We start from the raw sequence: 18,903 nt of genomic DNA, 5'->3' as shown, positions 1-18,903 counted from the left end.
GTTGCACATTGGCTTGTTAACCATACGGTCAGCAGTTCGAAAGCCCTAGCTGCTCATGAGAAAGAGGACACTTGCTACTTCCTTTAAGAGTTACAGTCTTAGAGATCACGGGATAGGCTTACTCCGTCCTACAGGGTCACTGCAAGTGAATGGACTCCGTGCATGGAGCTTCGTGTTGTTCTTAAGGAAAGTAGTGGGGAAACAGATGCCATCATCCATAGGACGACAAGGCATTGATTCGAATTGGAACCACAAAGGACTCCCAGAACTGTCAATTCCGACTCATGGTAACTCTGCGCGTGGATGTCAGAGAACTGTGCTCCCCGGGGGATCTCAGCGGTTTTGAACCTAAGGATGTTCCCTTGGTCTCTCCTGAAGTGTCTCTGGCTGGACTGGAACCACAAACCTTTTGGCTCGGAGCTAAAGGCTTACCCATGTGTGCCACCCACTGACTGCTTCCTAAAGAACACCCCCCAAAAAACCCTCCAAACCAAACCTATTGCCATAACAGTCCCAACTCATGGGGACACCGTGTGTTCCAGAGCAGGAGAGCAGGCCTCCCAGCTGCCTCGTTGAAAAGGTACGGGGCTTTCTTCTGCGGTGGGTTCAAATCAACACTCTTGATGAGCAGAAGCCAAGCACCCACCGTGTGTGCTACCCAGGGGCCTGGGGTTCTCCTGTGCAAAATGAAAGCATGTGAGTTCAAAGGAGATGGACTACACGCCACAGATGGCATCAGAATAGATGTGTCCATGCCCCACCCCCATCACATCAATTATTCACACTTGAATCTAGCCATCGCTTATGGAATTGCCTCCTCCCCTGATACCCCCCGCCCCCGTGGCCCCCCTACCCCAAGCAAAAACAATGAAGCCCCTTGGCAGTCCTTATTCCTCTCGGTTATCCATCATCTTAGACACCCTTCTGAACCAGCTCCTGTGGAGGGGTAAGAAAGAGGCAGGGGTCCAGAGAGTTCGGAAGGCTCTTTAATAGCAAGCGGATGGTAATTACACTGGATGAGACCCTCGCCCTTGGGGGAGGGGGGAGGGTGCAGACGTGGGCAGGGTTCAGGATGGGATTTAGTTTGAAGCATCTAACGAAGGGCAACAGTTTTTGGCAACCCATTCCATTTCACAGTTTTGGCATGTACAGGAGATTTCTTTGAAAGGAACTATAGAAAGGCAGAGAAAGCACACAAACTTGACATGAAACATTTCTTGCCTGGGGGGTGGGGGGCGGAAAAAAACAAACGTTCCTTGGTGTTGCCTCTCACATCGATGGCTGCATGTTGCTCCCATCCACAAGTGAGAGCTGGATCACAAAGGGATTCGGATTTCCACCCCCACCCCATCCTGAAGGCTGACTTTCTCTGAAACACTGGAGGCAGCCTGGCTCTCAGCTGGATCTGCCTGGATATCAGAGGGCACTGAATAACAATGCATCTTTAAGGCAAAGCCAAACCAAACCCCAAACCCAGGGAAACGCAGTTGTACAAAGCACACACTGTGGCTTGCTCTGTGGTACCCGGTACATTTTTAAGCAAATGAATCAGTGGTTTTTACGTGGCCTGGCCGCAGTGTTAACTGTTTGTCCCCCATCTGCTTGACAGGGTTTTAAGCGGGGTGTTGCGCATGGCATGCTCATAGACCCTCGACTTCGATCATCCGAATTTAAGGAGAACATGAGGGGCATCATCTTCTGTGACCGTCTGTCCAACAAGCAGCCGCACGACAGAGCTTTTCCTTCAGCCTGAGGCATGCGACCGGCCTTCTGCTAAGGAGGAGAGATCACTGTGGACACAATCTGAAACCCTTCCGCCTTCGGGTTACACCGGCTATCACAAGACCACTGCATGCAATGGAGTTTTGGGGGAAAGAGGATTCCTTTCGCGTTAAAACGTTTAGGCTTCTCTGGTATTCTGAAGAACGGGCCGTGGCAGCTCTTGGGGATCAACACTCAGGACCGTGAGCGGGGGGACCTGCAGGCTGAAGTGTGCTCTCCCACTAGCCTGAAAGCAAGCTAGGAGGAGGGGGGCTCTGGCTGCTGCTGGCAGCAAGACGTGAATTTGGTACCTGCTCCACCTGCCCGGGGACTGAGACCTGTTAGCACTTTGTAAAGACGGGCTCTGCACACTGGCAGCTTCTTGGAGAAAAAGAGCTCCACCCATTTGCAGAAAGCCCATCCTCTCCTGCAGGGGGTAGGGGTGGGGTCACTTTCAAAGCCACACCATCAATGCGCTTCTGGGCACCCAGTTCTCCCTTTGAGGAGCGCAGACCTCGGGGGAGATGGCCGTGAACTCAGCCTCAGCTGGTCTTTTCCAGTGAGAACCTAGTTCACCTGTCACCTTACTCCTCTTGGCACATCCCTAAGGAGGCCTGTCTCATCCAAGTCTGCCCCTTAGACAGGCCTGCAGGTGCCGGCTTCCTACCGTAAGCAGTTCCCGACGATCTGGGAATGCTCTGTGCCAGGCAGATTCCCAGAAGGTCAATCCCAACAGCGTCCTGGTATCCCAGTTCCCCTAGGTCTGTACACTTTGTGCTCTTATGAAACAAGCCACCTTTGTGAGATGAAATTGTGCTACAGAATGGTTTCTGTCTACACCTGAAAGATGTCGGACACTCTGAGAGCGGGGTCGTCACTCCCTTCTACTAGGAACTTCCCTCTGGCACCTGGACACCAGGAGAACCCCCAACGGAGGGGCTGTTTAGGTTCCAGTTGTGTGTGAGGGCAGGGAGGGGCATCCGGTGGGCGTCAATGAGACATGAGCGGTACCTCAGGGTAACTAAATCCAAAGGGGGGGGGCTCCAAAACGCTCTGAGTCCCCCCAATCCGCCTAGTCAGAAGGGTAATCAGACAGCCATAGGAAAAAAGTGTTGCCTTCATGCACGCAGACCCAGGACCACGGTTCTGCAGCTCTGCCACCAGCACGGCCACGCAGCTGGGCCACAGTGATGAACCAGCCAGCCATCACACCCTTCCTTCAGACACGCACATGTGCTCACTCCTCCCCTTGCTCGCCCGCTCTCTTTAGCGCTCACTTTCTCCTTGCTGGGCGACACGGCAAAAAAAAGTGACAATACTCCTCTTTCTTGCAGCTGTTGTTCACAGAAAACCTCCCCTTTGCAGTGACGCTTAACTTCCACCACTTCCAAAGCCCTGATCTGTCAGGGCACACAGAAACCCCCGTCTTCCAGAGGGATGGACAACTGGGACAAGAACGTCCTCACGAGCCCCAGCCCACCCTCCGTCTAGCCATCCTCACCAGTTCATCAGCCCCACACGGTGGTGCACAAGGGAGGTGGGGCGCAAACAAATCAAGGGGAACGTCTTCTATCCTTTTCATTCCCCTGGACATTTCCTTGACAGTGGTTCTTTACACACACACACACACACACTAAGGCAGTTAGCGAAGGATCGTGGTAAAGCTGAAAAGAAAGGCAGAGACACCCCCCTTGCTTTAAAGGGCGGTCAAGTGACTTGACCCAGGTCATGTAGTCCATGTCAGAGTCAGGTCTGGAAAGGGGGTCTGTCTCCCACCCTCTAGTTCAGGGTTCCTCCCATGACTCCAGGCTGCCTCCCAGAAGGCATGCTGCCCTATGCTCATGAAAGACCAGGAACTTGTCTGACCGGGGCTCCCACCTAAAGCCCCAGCTGCCCGGTGTCCATGGCACATGGCTCTATCGGCCTGTACCCTGTGTAGGCAGAGAGTGTGCAGTGCCTGAGTGTGAATGTGCAGGAGAGACCGTGTGTGCCAGTGATCAAACGAGTGAGAGGTGTGCACATGGGTAGTGAGAGCATGTGAATGAGTGTGTGAGGGCACATGAATGTGTTTGAGTGTGTGTGTATGCCCATGTGGACTCTACGTATTGGTGTGTGTAAGAATGTGTGTGCATGACTCTGTGTGAGGATTACTTGTGTATCCGAATGTGTATGCACGAAGTGTACGTAGATGTGTACATGTGTGAGAGAATATATGTGAGTGAATGTGTGAGGTAGGTGACTGTGTGTGTGAGAATATATGAGCATGACTGTGCGTGGGGGTGGTGTATGTTTGACAGTATGTGTATCTGACTGTGTGAGATGTATGTAGATGTGAGTCTGTGTATTTTGAATGGTGTGTGTGTGTGTGTGTGTGTGTGTGTGTGTGCAGTGAGACCACTGAGAGGTAAGTGTACACAATCAGAGAAAAGGCGAATTTCAGAGAAACAATCTGGATTTGCTAACGCCTCGGGGTGTTTTGCCATGAAAATAAATAGCATGCTGCAGATTTTTCCCCTGCCTCTGGGGCAGAACAAAGACCAGCATTCCTATCAGCCCACTGAATGGCTACATCTCTCTGAGCCCGGTTTTGAGAAGCAGAGAACATTAACATAATAACACAGAAATGTGTTTGGTGATAGTCAAACACTTTTTTGATAAAATACATGTTATATTAATGTCCGTTCCACTTCCAAACCTATGCAGATGTAAGTTTTTAAGCCACCGAGTCTAAAGTTCCAGCTGACTTTCCAAGGGAGCATCTAGTTGGGAGTCTGAACCTCCCCTGCTGAGTCATCCCTCCAGCCTGTTGTGTGGGAATGGAGGTCACCGGACCGACCGCTGGACGCCAGCATAGCGTACAGCTCACAATCAGCTCTGCTCTCGAAATAGAGGCCTGCAGCCACGCAGAGCCTGCTGACTCACTCCTCGCTCCTCAGAGTGAGGCACGGCGTTCTGCCAACAGGCTACTCCAGAGGAGATCCCTTCCACTTGAGAACCACCTTGAATGTCTTTCCTCGGGAAAGGGGTAACTGGGCAATCAAGCATGGATGGAAGCCACTGTCGGACTGTCCCCAGTCAGTCCCTGAAAACCGTGGACACTGGTTTACCGGAGCAGCCCTCTCCTCATAGCTCCTCCCACTGAAACAGAACAGACCGTCCGGTGGACGCCAACATGCCTGGAACGTGCGCAAGACTCCCACTTGCTCAGTGCCTCTGCTCCCCCTGCCACACACCCTTCGATCAAAACTCTTGACAATCTAGCTGGCATGTGTGCCCCTGTGAAGACAGTCCCACCCCAGATGCTGGTCAAGGGGGCGAAGCAGGCATTCTGCACCCTTAGAGGGTTAGGAGGGTCAGAGCCAGGCCAGGGATCAAGACAAGGAGGGTTTCCACTGATTCCCGTGGAGCATTAGGAGTTCCCCAGGAAGTATCCGATGGACAGATGGTGACGCCAACGTCCCGTCAGGACAGAGGCCGCTCTGGGAGTTGGCCGAGTGCTCTGACGGAGGTTTCCCTTTGAACCACGCTAACCTACAGGACAGGCTCCCGACTGTCCAGGTTCTTGGAAACTAGGTTCTTTGAAGCACTTGGTTACAATCGAAAACAAATTACATAATGAGATCCTTTTCTCGCCTTAAGGGAAAAAAAAAGATAAAGAGACGCAGGAAGTCAAGGATGCCATCCTATATATATCATTTCCCCTAAGTCCTGGTTCATTTTCCTACGACATTGTATCTATGGCTTCGTTTAAGTGGCACTTGGAATTTGGATGCTTTCATGATTGAACAAGTTGCCATCTCCTTACAAAGAGAGAAGGTGAAAAGATTCACCTCACCTGGGGGAGGGGGTTAGCTTATAACCATTTTAAGGAAAGAATTGATGACCTTCACCCCGGTGTTTATTTTCCATGATTTGACGTTTACAGTCGCTTTGGACTTGGCATGCTTTGAAATCACCGGACATACAGGTAAGGTTTAGGGGTAACCACCAATCAGTTGCTACCATTCCAGGTAATTTAGTAATTGAGGCAGCGGAACACTTGAACAAAAGGCGCCTGCTGCTTCTCTAACCTCCTTAGCCCAAAGCTAAGTGAGTCTCCTTTTTCTGTCCACGTTGCATTTGCACTTGTGCCGTTGAATGACTGGATATGAGAACTCATGCTTTGTAAGTGAAACCTTTCACTTACGGACACTTAAAAGGGACATAAAAGTGCGGACTGCATTTTGTCACCGCCGTGCTCTCCCTCAGGAAGGTCACCTGTGAGGACTCGGAATATATCCTTGGTACATTCGGAGTTCTCTACATTCAAGCCAGCGAGTGTGAGGTGCTCAACATAAACTCGAGAAAGAACAGTCTGCCACAACACTGGCTCCAGACTGAACATGGTAGAGGCAGCCGAGACAACGCCATAGAAACCCCACTGAAGCAGGAGCGAAATTCAGGTCACTTGTGAGCCGAGCTCATCACAGAGATTTTGTGGTCATTGAAAAGGTAATTCATTTTAATTTGGATGCTGGGAGTCAGACCCCATGGGCAGATGACCCCACCTAGGGCACCAGGGGGTTTGCTCTTCCCCTCGGGTACAAGCCCCTCAGGAGAGTTACTGCTGACTGACCCCCATCTGGGGGTGGTCTGCCTCCGGCTCCTCCTCTTCCACATCGGCACCGTACTCTTCAAACGCATCGTCGTCCGCATCTGGAAGGCCCAGCAACTACAGGAAGGAAAGGACAGTGAGCTGGGGGGGCGCCGGACTCCCAGGCAGGAAGACTAGGGCCCCAATCAAATAAACCGCACTTGACAGGGCTTCACATGACAGCATGGGTCCCCCACTCGAGTGAAGCGCCCCACCATTATTTTTAAACTCTGACTTCACAGCACTGCCCGGCGGCGTCAGGAGAGCCTCTATTTTTAAGTATCAACACATGCAGCCATACACTAGAGTTGAGCAGCGGTGAAGATATTAGCCTAAAAGATCATCCCACACACCCATGAAATACTAGCAGTAGTATCGATGAACAGTACTGTCTCCATCCAGAGCTTAAAAACAAAAAATCTAGTGCCTACTGTTCTTTCCCCCTCTGAAAACACACGAAGCCATCACTGATAGCTGACCCCAAATCACTGGCATCGAGTGGACTCAGACTCAGATCCACCCTGCAGGACAGGGTAGAACCACTGTTGTGGGTTTCTGGGACTGTAACTCTTTACAGGAGTAGAAAGCCTCATCTTTCTCCTGAGGAGCGGCTGCTGAGTTTCAACCATGAACTTTGCTGTTAGCAGTCCAATTTGTAACCCACTATGCCACCAGGGCTCAAGTGGAAATGATTAAAACGTTTAATAAGAGACTGAGTTCAATCAGCGATGGTGTTATCTGTCTGCTGGAATCTTGCAGGACCCCTTAAAATGGCATGTTGAGAGAATTTAACGATATAAAAATCTAGTCCTGGGTGTAAATCAGGTGAGGTGAGTTTTGAACTGCTGACCTTGCAGTTAGCAGCCCAAGGAATAATCCACTAAGCCACCGGGGCTCCATGACCTTCGTGACGCCCCTCAAATACCCGGGAAAGTCAGAAAGTATTGCTGCAGTGTCGCAGAAATCATCACTAACGCAAACGGCGGGCCCACACGAGGCTGCCGTTTCTCCATGTGACACCGAGGTCGGTCAGTCTGCTTCCGCGGGGAGGTTTGCTTCACCCTCCCCCTGCACGCTCATTTCCCACGTGACAAATGGCAGCTTGGGGCATCTTCGAGGGACTCCCATCATATTCCTTTCCAATGTTCTTTGACTTGGAGGAAGAAGAAGAAGTCTGATGGGGCAAGATCAGGCTGCGGGGTGGCTGGGGTGAGGTTGCCCAGGGGTGTTCTCGCCAGAGGGCGCCTGCTACCTTTGAAGAATGAGCAGGTGATGGGAAAGCATGCCGCGGGCAGCTTTCCTGGCCTTTGAGAAAAGCATTTCAGGAAAACTGCTTCCTGATCAGCCCGCAGTCCTTTACTGGGGCTGCTCGGGCCTCCGCTAGTCTCTGTCACTCCCACCAAATGACTGCCCAGATGGGGCTGCGAAGAAGGTGGGGGGAGATGCTGACCGCATCATCCGAGTCAGCTGTGAGGGACTGCAATCCCACTGAGTATAAAGGGAGCCCTCTTAGAAGCAGGGCCGGGGAACTCATTACCCGCCAGGATGGCTTTTCTCTGCACCCTGAGATCCTTGTGCAGTGAACCTCCTTGACCCGAGGAACGGCTTGTACGCCAGAGGAGCAGCAGCAGCAGAACCAGGAGCCAGAGCGCGAGGCAGAGCTCGGAGCAAGGAAAGTTAAGTGTTTCAGGGCAGGAGGCTGGCTGGTGGAGTCCGGTGCCTCTGGGCACTTAATTCGGGGAGCTGGGTTTGCTGACCCACAGAACTGGACTTGAGTGTGCTGGGGTTGATGTTTGCAGCCGGGTGGCATGCCCTCTGAGCATTTCTGAGCAGCCCTAATAGAACGTTGTAGCGTGTCCTGACTGAACAACGGTACCCTGAGCATTTATCTGCATCGTCATCTGTTAACTTCCATAAGAAACCCCCAGGTCACGAGCAGAGTCTGTGACTCCTGTGTGGCCTTGGCAATGGATCACAGAACCCTCAGGAAAAGTAGAGTGCTGGATGGGAACGGACAGTTCACCATCATCCCATGTCCTTTGCGACAATCTCTCAAGATAGCTGTGGTAGTTACAGGATTGCATGTCCACTTGTTAACCAGGGTATAGGGGTGGAGCCTGGCCTGTCAATCCGGTCATAGCCAATGAGACCTCTGTGTGGGCATGGCCTTCTCCTAAGGATTCTGAGAACTCCTGTCTTCCTTCCGGAGGCAGGACACGTTCTTTGCTTTGTCTCCTTATGAGACATTCCTGCTGACAAGAACATGGAGCTACACTGGTGGAGCCAGAGCCTTGGAGCTGGAGGAGCCACGTGGAGACCCACGCCAGCACTGGGATGTTTCCACCACCACTGGATCCACAAGACTTTCCACCCACTGGCCTGGGGTCTTCCTGCACTCAGCTTCATCGCATGGCCTTCTGACAGGATCTGCTGGACCAGTGAAGTTCAAGGCAAAAGGGCCAACTCAAAATTATGGGAACTGCTTTTCCGGATTTCAAAAGAGGCCACTGTGTTAGTCTGGGTAGATTAGAGAAACAAATTCATAGACACTCATATGCGTGTAAGAGAGAACTTTATATCAAAGAGTCATTGTATATTAAGAAACCATCCCAGCCCAGTCCAGTTCAAGTCCATAAGCCTGAGATTAGCCCATATGTCCATTACCAGCCTATAAATTCCTCTTCAGACTCACACAACACATGCAATGATGCTGAATGCAGGAAGATCACAGGCCAGTAGGTGGAAGGTCTTGTGGATCCAGTGGTGGTGGAAGCATCTCAGTGCTGGTGTTGGTCTCCACGTGGCTCCTCCAGCTCCCAGGGCTCCAGCTCCATCAGCACAGCATCCTCCTCCCCCTCCCTCCCACTTGTTTACATGAGGAAAAGTTAAACAGACGCTCAAAGTAATGCCTTCACTCTGAAGTTCTTGAACCCTAACTCATACACATGCAGGCCCAAGTCATCTGCTGAGTAGGACTGGTCACAAGGGACATGTGGCCTGCCAGAGCTGCCAGGCCAACTGCAGACACATGCTTTCCCTTAACGCCCAGTGTGCTACAGCTGTCTCAAAGAGGACGCTGTTCCTGGGGAGAAGCGGGGACAGCCTATCTAAGCTTCCCAAGTTACTGATCCAGTGTGCGCCAGGAGAAACTCCAAGCCCCTTCCCTCCTATAATCTCCCTTCCAGATTGTGGGGCATGGAACAAAAGAACGTAGCCTCGAAAGGAAAAGTTGGATGGTCACAATGTACATAAAACTCACTCACTGCCATGCAGGCCATGCCGACTCCTAGCCACCCTGGAGGGCGCGGAGGAACTGCCCTGTGAGTTTCTGAGACTAACTCTACACGAGAGTAGAAAGCCCTGTTTTTCTCCCTCAGGGTGGCTGGTGGTTTCGAACGGCTGATCTTGTGGTTAGTAGCCCAACTGGTAACCCCTCCACCACCAGGGCCCCTTGTAATCAACAGAGATGAGTAATAATTGGGCACCCAATTTTTATTTGAAAGGCTGCTCACAGATAGAGAGAGGGGAAAAGTGCCAAGTGAGTCGCACTGACTTTGAGTCAATTCTGGCTTGGACCCACCTATGCAGGTGTGTTGAGACCTGGGTCCTTACAAGGGCAGAGAGCCTCGTGTATGTCTCCCAAGGAGGGGCTGGTGAGTTTCGAACTGGCAACCTTGTGGCCACAGTGCCACCAGGGCTCCTGTCATTTAATTGGCTGCTGAGATATAAATGGTGAGCCTGGTTGGTGGACCCAGTGAATGGCCTTGGCTGCTACCAAAACGATGGCACTTTGAGTCCACTGGGAGGTAGCTTGGAAGAAAGGCCTGGTAATCTACTTCCCCCAAATAAAAATCCGTCCATGAAAACCTTATAGGGACCCAGTTCTACTCGGACACATCTGGGTTGGAATCAATCTGATGGCAATTTTTGTTAAGGTATTGTATATCTTGTTGCCATCCTCAGGAACCCTCCAAATGACCTACTCTCCCAAAGAAAAGACATTTGTTCAACAATAGATCTAACAGCTCACTGCCCTGAAAGGACACCTCTGAAAGGAAGGCCAAGGGCTCCATCTCCATTGGCCAGTCTTACTGTCGGAGCTGCAGAGCTGCTGTGTTCCAGGGGACTCTGTGGCTCAGTCGAAAGACAGAGCATGGTCAATGAGCAATGGTTGTCACGGGTACAGAGGGGGCAGCTGAGACATACATCTACTTCTGCCAGCCCTGCCCTAAAGAGGCATGCCTTCAAGGATTCTCCCTAACACACCCAGTGACTCACACTGACGGGGCCAGAAGGATGACGTAACACGCTCCCTCCTCTCAGCGTAGGGTAGCTCAGAGGAGGGGGCCTAAGCCAGCCACGCACAAGACCACCACTGCCTCCTCCTCATCTTTCCCCTGCTCTCAACCTTAGAAGGACCCCTCGTGGTGCAATGGGCTCCACACCGAGTTGCGAACTGCAAGGTCTGAAATTTGAACCCGTCAGCTATTCTGTGGAAGAATGACGAGGCTGTCTGCTCCTGTAAAGATTGAATGACTTGGAAATCCCAAGGGCAGTTCTACTCTGTCCTATAGCACAGGGTCGCTATGAGTCAGAATCGACTCGATGGCAAAGAATTTGGGTTTCTGTTGGTTTTGTTTCAGATCTTAAACGTGAATCCCAAACATCTCCTTAAAGGTCCTAGAGCATCAGCCACACCAGCCTATCCTTTGGTGGGAAGTCTTCTGCCTGCTCTTTCGAGAGAGGAAAACAAGAGAAGCAGTTAGTTCTTTGTGGCCTTCTGGAGTCAAGGCAGCTGAGCGCAGAGCCTGCAAATTCACTGAGAGGCGGTGGGGACCGGCACTGGGTCCGCAGCAAGGAAGCTGAGTTCCTGTTAGCATGGGGACCTCTGTCAAGACACCACCTTTCGCTAAGCCTCAGCACCCTCCCCCATCAAGTGGGACCATGACCACTCCTCCCCCCCATGAAGAACCTAGGGAGAAAGAGTCCATGAGAAAACAGACTTGGCCATGAGCTACATGAGGTAGCACCTTCTATCCAGGAGTCTCCTTCTCTCCCCAGCTGCAAGTCGTTTTCAACCCAGGGCTCAGCTGCTCCTCTGAACCCACTCAACAGCTCTGCGAGAGAAAGAACTGGTCACCTGGCCAGGAGCGATGTAACAACGTCGAGACGGAGCTCTTTATGGCAGGAGAGGGTCTCATCTTTCTCCCTAGGAGCAGCTGGTTGTCTTGAACTGCCGACCCTGTAGTTAGCAGCCCGATATGTAACCATGGTGGCCCGGGCCAGGACTCCTTTCTCACAGCTCTCCTCTGGGGAAAGAGGCGGCTTTCTACTCCCATCAGGAGGTAGTCTCAGAAACCCCAGGGGCAGTGCTACCCTGGCCTATAGGGTCGCCATGAGTCAGAATGGACTCCGTGGCAGGGAATTTGGTTTGGAAGAGCTACCAGTTTGCTTGCTGAGCATTGTCGTACGTTGTTTGATTTGACTTTACAGTAAGCCTATCGGGTGGCTCTCACTCTTTCCAACTTACCGATCAGGTCTGACGAGGTCAAGTCATTAGCCAGAGCTATCCATTAAGCAGCAGAGCCAGGCTTCACACGCAGGCTGCCTGACTGCAGACCGAGCAAGCCCAACCACCAGGCTATCCAGGGAATTCCCTTCCTATTATCCAGAGGGTTCCCTGCTTCCTGCTGGATAGGGTACCTTTTAAGAACCACAACACACAATTGCTGGTGTCTACAACGATGAATCTGTACAATCTGGAAACACGAGTCAAAACACGAGAACTGGAATTTCAAAGGATATCATGTCACTATGAGATCATCTAGAGCAGTGGTTCTCAACCTTCCTAATGCCGTGACACTTTAATACAGTTCCTCATGTTGTGGTGACCCCCAACCATAACATTATTTTCATTGCTAATTTTACTACTGTTATGAATCGGGTGACTCCTGTGAAAGGGTTGTTCTGCCCCCAAAGGGGTTGCGATCCACAGGTTGAGAACCGCTGATCTAGAGTCTTCCTTTCTGTGCCCACTTCCCCATCCGTGGTGGGCAAGTCTACATCCCACTTCAAGGTCTAGATTTCCAACACCCAAGAAGGCACATCAGACACAGGAACACGGACAGACCAGCAAGAATCCTGGGGCACCCACCCCTTTTTATATGGAAAAGGAGCCCCCCCTCAGAAAACCAGAAAGGCCTGGTGTATATTTACTTGGACCCTTGAGAATCAAGAGTTTTCCAAACAAGAGTATCCGTTTTCTGCAGGACCCAATCAACGACGAGCCTTGCTGGCTGTCCCTGGGCACCCCCTTTGTGAAAGCAGCAGGGCAGGTGCCTGTACCCTGGGGGCTCCAGCAGTTGTCACTTGGCTGTATTCACAGTGCCCTGTGGCTTCAGAGGCCCCGGGAGGCTCTTTTCATTTAATCCCTTAACCAGCTTCTGCCCCTCCACCTCAAATGCAGATTTGCCCCCCAATCCCCACCCCCACCCCCCAGTGGGTCTCAGGTGGGCCCTGCAGTCCTGGATTTCTAACAAGTCCCCAGGTGATAGTGATGGAAAGCACTGAGGGGGTGGGGTGGGGTTTGATTTAATGCCAAATGCTGCTGTGGAAACCAATCCACCCTCCACCCCACCGGCATCTGAATCAGACTGTCTCACACACAAGAAATGTCAGCGAGGTGGCCGGGTGGGTCAAAGACCCATAGGCAGTTTACTGCTACACGGGGACTGGGGATGAGTAGCAAGTCCTCTCCTAGCGGCCACCTGGCTTTCAAAAACAGGCAAGGGCTGGGATGTCCTCAGCATGAGTAAAAGACAAAAGCCATGCACTGAAAATGTCACCATTCCAGATCTTTTGTCCCACCCATGCTTGTGCAGGGCAGTCCCTGGGCGGTGCAAACCATTAACATACTCCCTCGCTCAGCTGTTCACCTAAATGCTAGAAGTTCCTGTGCCGCCAGCAGTGCCCTGGAAGAAAGGCCTGGTACTCTCCTGAAAAAGTCAGCCATTGAAAGTCCCGAGGAGCGCATTCCACTCCGACAACACGGTGTCCCCACGAGTCAGAATAGACTTGCCGTCGACAGGTGGGTACATGATCTTGGCTTATCAGACTCTGTCTGCCCCACTGGGGCTGGCTTCCCACAATTGGGCTCGTTTCCTACTCTGGTACACAAGGGGCTTTCCTGTGGGGCTTGTTCCGTGGCTCTCCAACCATCAAAGGCAACCAAAACCTACCTGGCTCAGACTGGGGAGTGACCCGAGGGGAACTTTTCTGGCACATGTCCCCGTGTCTTGAGAGAAGAAATGTGTTCCCTCACAGCCAGGAAATCCAGGGGGGAGCCAGGATTAACCCGAGTGGAAAGCTACAGAGAATGATGTCCCCAGGTTGGGTGAGCAGAGGACCATTAACCCAAACAGGAGCCCAGCTTGTAAAATTGCCAGGGGCCTCATGCCCCTCGAGTGACTCAGGGGAGGAGATCTAGGTAAGCAAGATTCCATCTTATCATAAAAGTCTTATGATGAGACTCGACTAGACCAACCCTGGGCATGGTCTATTCAAATCATGGGAGCCGACAAGACAGGGTAGAGCTGCCCCTGTGGGTTTCTGAGGCTGTAACTCTTGATCAGGGCAGAAATCCCCGTCTCTCTCCCTCAGAGCGGCTGGTGGGTAAGGTTTAGCTAAATCAAATCCATTAGCTCAGTGGCTCTCAATCTTCCTGATGCTGCGACCCTTTAGAACAGTTCGTCATGTTGTGGTGACCCCCCAACGAAATTATTTTCGTTGCTACTTCATAACTCATTTTGCTACTTTTATGAATCGGGAGACCCGTGAAAGGGCCATTCAACCCCCAAAGGGGTCGCGATCCACAGGTTGAGAACTGCTGTTCAGCACATCTCTTGTGAGCGTTTGAGCAGCTATTTTAGGTAGGAGTCCATCTGTCAGTTGTCACTGAGTAAAAGGCGGGAAACATGGAGAATTCACGTGTCACGTGGTGGTCACGGTTTAGATTCGTCAGCACTGTCTGATGATCTAGTGCAGTCCTGGGATGACCACCAACTGTCAACCGAGAGTCAAGCAGGACAAGTGCCGCTCCCACGCCTACCCAACAGCACATTCTCCAGAGCTACTGATCGCCGTCTGGAAGCCCTGCCCGGCCGCTTTGTGCGGCCGCCGCCCCCTTGCTGTGCTCGGCAGCGGGTGTGTCTGTTCCGAATGAAGGCCCGAGTGCTGGCGCCACTTTTCCAAGGGCAAGCACATGCTCACTTTTTTCAAGGGCAAGCACATGCTGCCCTCTCACATTTGGGTGGCCATTCTCACAACAGTCTGAGCGCTTCCGTAATACTAACACACTCTTAGCAGGGTACACTATAGGGTAAATATAGCTTTTATAGGCACTGGGAAACTGGGGGCGGGGGTGGGGTGCTTGCTTTTGTGTGGTACCTGCTGTACCACGGAGGTCTGGAGCCAAACCGCTGGATTTCTGAGGTCTGCCTGCACTGGCGGCAGGCCCTGGACAGAGCTGCCTGCTCCAGGCTGCAAACTCTGCAGCCTGCTGGGCGGGCATCATCCCTGACACGCAGGGGCCCTTCAGTATGACCGGGGAGGAAGGCGACCAGAAGGACATCACAGCTCTGCGTCAGCATCCGTTGCCAGGCAGGAGGCCGCTGCGGTGAGACAGGAGGTGGGTCACTCTGGGAGGAAGCTCGCTCAGCTACGTGCACAACCCTTTATTCGTCTGACAGATACTCCCTGACCCCCAGGTATGGTCCAGAAATCGAGGCTCAATGCAGCACGCTGGCCACAAGTGTGATAGGGTTGTACTCTCTGGGTGACTATGAAGCTCCCAAGGAATCCGTGCAATCGTGACGCAGGTTTGACCCCCACTAGGAAGACAGGGACATCGAGGTGGGGTGGCCTGCTCAAAGTCACACAACATGGAAGCAGGCCATGGCAGGGCTCATCCACCCCCACTGGGACACTCAGAGGCCTCTGCGGGATGAGGGGCCCAAGACGGGCTCCGCCACAGGTCTTTCTGAGCCAGCCCTCCCCTTCGTCTGAACAGATCTAAACCCAATCGCTTCCCTAAGTCCCACCACCTCGTGAAGCTGTCACCTGGCACGTTCTAATGTCACGAAGCTATCATGCCTGACAACCCTGGCATGTCTGATACGCTGTAACAATATGAGGGGCTTCAAAAAGTTCATGGGAAAGGGGAACAGAAACATCAGGGAACTTTTCCATGAACTTTTGGAAGGCCCTTCTGCACAGGTTCTTGAAAGAAAAAAAGAAAAGCGTGCATGCATTCCCAGATGATAAATGTTTGTGCTGTGTTCACCAGCAAATATTTGGAAAATAGGGGCAAAAAGAAAAGAAAATCCCTCATCCCCCTTGCTACCTAGAGGCTCTGGGGTCCTATAGAGACCCTGCCCCGGGGGACCGAGCAGCTGCCCACCCTTCTGGTAGCCCTAATATCAAACACACCCAGCTGCGTGGGTTAAGGATTCGATGCAGATTATTTTTGCTAGAATCAATGTTGATAAACTTTTGGTTTATCCCACCAATACTTTAAAAATCAAAACTAAACTAAAACCTCTGGTCTTAACCAGATGTTTCTGTTAATCATGTGTCGAAAATTACTTAACAAATTGTTTCCCTCCGTCTGCATTGTAAGGGTCCCAAAAGCCTCCTCCTTCTCACCAGGATTCACCGGTGGCTTCATCCGGTCCACGTCAAGACTCCCAGACAGTGATGAGCTTCCTGTGTGTGTATCACATGCTGTCCCGAGTTCCCAACAAGAACTGCACCCTCTACCCTTCACAGAAACCTTAGGTACTTTCATCGTGTGCTGATTTCACACAGGGGAAATCAGAAGGGGGATAAAAAGTAACTTGTCTAAGATCACACAGTCAGCCAATGCCAGAGGTGGACTTGGCCCCAGGTAACCTGTCCACAGCTCGATTCTTCATGGCTGTAGTAAGTACAATGACTACACACGTTGGGTTGCGAGACCACAGAGGAGGGACATGGAGGGTCTCCCTTTCACCATGCTCCCTTGGGAAACGTCTCCCCTAAGAGCCAGCAAAGTGACATCAGCAGAGCAGAGCACCCTTCCCCCGCTCTGCATGGCACCCGGGGCAGAGGAGCGCTCTGCTCTGTGTTGTGGGCTCTCTCGGTGCCTTTCTGTCTGTCTCTTACGTCATGAACCAGATCCTTGAGGGTCAGAACTAGGGCTTGTGTCCTGCCCTTTGCCCTCCAAAGCAGAGTTCTGGCGAAGAACAGATGACCAAAACATCTGGTTGGAAATGAGGTGGTGACGTAGAGGAAGAAGGGGTGAACGATGGTGACAAAGGGAACGTGACGTTTGTTAAGAGTCTACGGCTGACACCGCGCGTCCTTAGCTTTCACACTGTGATCTCGGGGCAACTTTGCACTGTTTCTGTGGCAGGGAGGCTGGCTGGTAAGAGGGGGCTGGGGAAGCACATGGTCTGCAGTGTTCATGTGGTAAAGACCATATGGTCTTGGCCTTGGCGGCAGGGTCACCGAGGATGGACCCAAGCTGGCTGCACTTGAACCTGTGGCTGTGCAATGTTCCCAGAATCTGCTTGGCTGGTGCCCACCACAGGTGGCAGTGGGCAGCGGTGGAAGGATCAGTTCTGCTCTCTGCGTCACACTGTGGGGCGGGGGCTGGCAGTGGAGCGGCCCATGCTGGGGTCTGCCCTACACAACGGTCCAAACATGCCGCCAGTGGCTGTCCTCTCAGACCGGAAGGCAGCCTCAGGAATTGATGAGGTGGCCACAGACCCTCAGGGTAAAGGCTGGGCTCACCTGTGACCTCCTGGACAACCTTGGGGCACCTGGGTGTGTGTTTCTGCGGCAAACCCTTTCAAGGGCAGCAGTGGCCAGGCGTCTCTATCCTACTGCTTATTCCTAAAGCAATCGCCCTTTTACAGAAAACAAGGCAAATGGCACCACAGAGAAGAAACGCACTATTCAGGAGAGAGGGAGCAGGGAGAAGGTCGCTGGTGGAGCTCCAACTGGCCTTTATTCCGGCTTATAACGCTCCTCCTCATCCAATCTGGGGCACATCCCCAGTGCAGAAACCCAAACCCCAAAGCTGTTGGGTTACCTTCGCTAACCCTGGGGGGGGGTAGCACGGGGGCTGACACGGGCTGTCACCAAGGTGCAGGAAGGCCCAGCCAGAGGGTGCTGCAAACACTTACACCCTTCATTACCAACACTAGCCACTGGGCCAGGCCACTGTCCCTGCCTACTACGAAGGCCTGTCTCAGGAAGGAAACCTAGAGACCCAGCCGTGGTCAATCAGCTCGGCCCGTCCCTGTGGCACACAATCGCTTGATCTGGAGGAAAATATCCAACCAACCCAATTGCTTTCAGCTACGCATCTGGATTTATTGGACCGCAATTCTTCCCGTTCCCATCCGGGCCTCTGCCGGAAACACAGCCGCAGCCTAAGTAGAGGGAAGGAGCAGAGCGAGCTCTGGCTGGCGCTCACCCCCGCCCCCCACCCCCCTGCGGAGCCAGGTCAGCATGCATCCTGCTTTCCACCCAAAGGATCCTCCTGTACAGGGAACCAGGTGTCTGGCTAATGAGTGGAGCTCCTGGGAGCTAACCAGCTGCATGGGGGTTTCACTGGCGAAGAAGTATTTTTCTGCCTAAGACTGGGCAGATACTAATGGGATACATTAGTCAAACAAGTTTGCCGAACTCGGTATTGCCACGTGACGGTCTAGTGGGTATAGGAAGGGCTAACTTGCCCAGAAGGAAGCTCCTGACAGAATCACCCCAATGGTCTTCTCCCACAGCCTCCTCGACCCCAACCCCCCATCTCAGGAAATGACAACTCCACTCCCTTCTCCCCTTCTCGGCTCAGACAAGAAATGCTGGCACAATCCTTGGGTGGTTTCAGCAGTGAGTCCAGTGGGGTCTACTTTCAAACCATAACCAGAATCAAGCACTTTCTCACCATATCCTCGTCCAAACCACCATCGGCTCTTTTCCGGGGAACAGCAGTGGCCTGGGGAACACTGGGCTCCCCGCTTCCACCCTTACAGCCATGTTCCACGTCATCAGGGAAGTCTTTCAAAGGATGAAGTCGGTCTCAACTCGTGCTTGGCTCAGAGTCCCCCAATCGCTTCCCATTACTGTAACTCAGCTCTCAAAAGTTGCCACCTCCCCTTCACGTCAGGCACTCTTTCACCTCCTGGCCTTCCACTGGCTAGTCCCCCTGTCCATCACAGTGTCTCCACCTTCCTAATGCCGCAGCCCTTTCATATAGTCCCTTATGTGGCAGGGACCCCAACCATAAAACTATTGTTGTTGCTCCCTCATAACTATCATGTTGCTACTGTTATGAGTCATAATGTAAATGTCTGATATACAGGATGTATTTTCATTGTTACAAATTGAACATAATGAAAGCGGAGTGATTAATCACAAAAGTATGTAATTATAGGTTGTGAAATATTTATATCTAATGACAAATA

General features: G+C 52.2%; 1 protein-coding gene across 1 annotated transcript in view; it reads right to left on the bottom strand.

Annotated features, from left to right (window-relative positions):
- Positions 1 to 970: 970 nt before the first annotated feature.
- MTURN (maturin, neural progenitor differentiation regulator homolog) overlaps positions 971 to 18,903 on the bottom strand; it is a 21,196-nt gene continuing 3,263 nt past the window's right edge. Inside the window, exon 2 of the mRNA XM_004702856.2 lies at positions 971 to 6,472. Within this exon, the coding sequence (XP_004702913.1) occupies positions 6,362 to 6,472 (111 nt within the window). The 3' untranslated portion in view covers positions 971 to 6,361. The remainder of the gene's footprint in view (positions 6,473 to 18,903) is intronic.

Source organism: Echinops telfairi, unplaced genomic scaffold (assembly GCF_000313985.2).
Source record: "Echinops telfairi isolate 266 unplaced genomic scaffold, ASM31398v2 ScPeMD7_23;HRSCAF=83, whole genome shotgun sequence".
NCBI classification, from domain to species: domain Eukaryota; kingdom Metazoa; phylum Chordata; class Mammalia; order Afrosoricida; family Tenrecidae; genus Echinops; species Echinops telfairi.
Note: the sequence above shows the minus strand (reverse complement) of the source record. Positions and strands in the feature narration are given on the sequence as shown.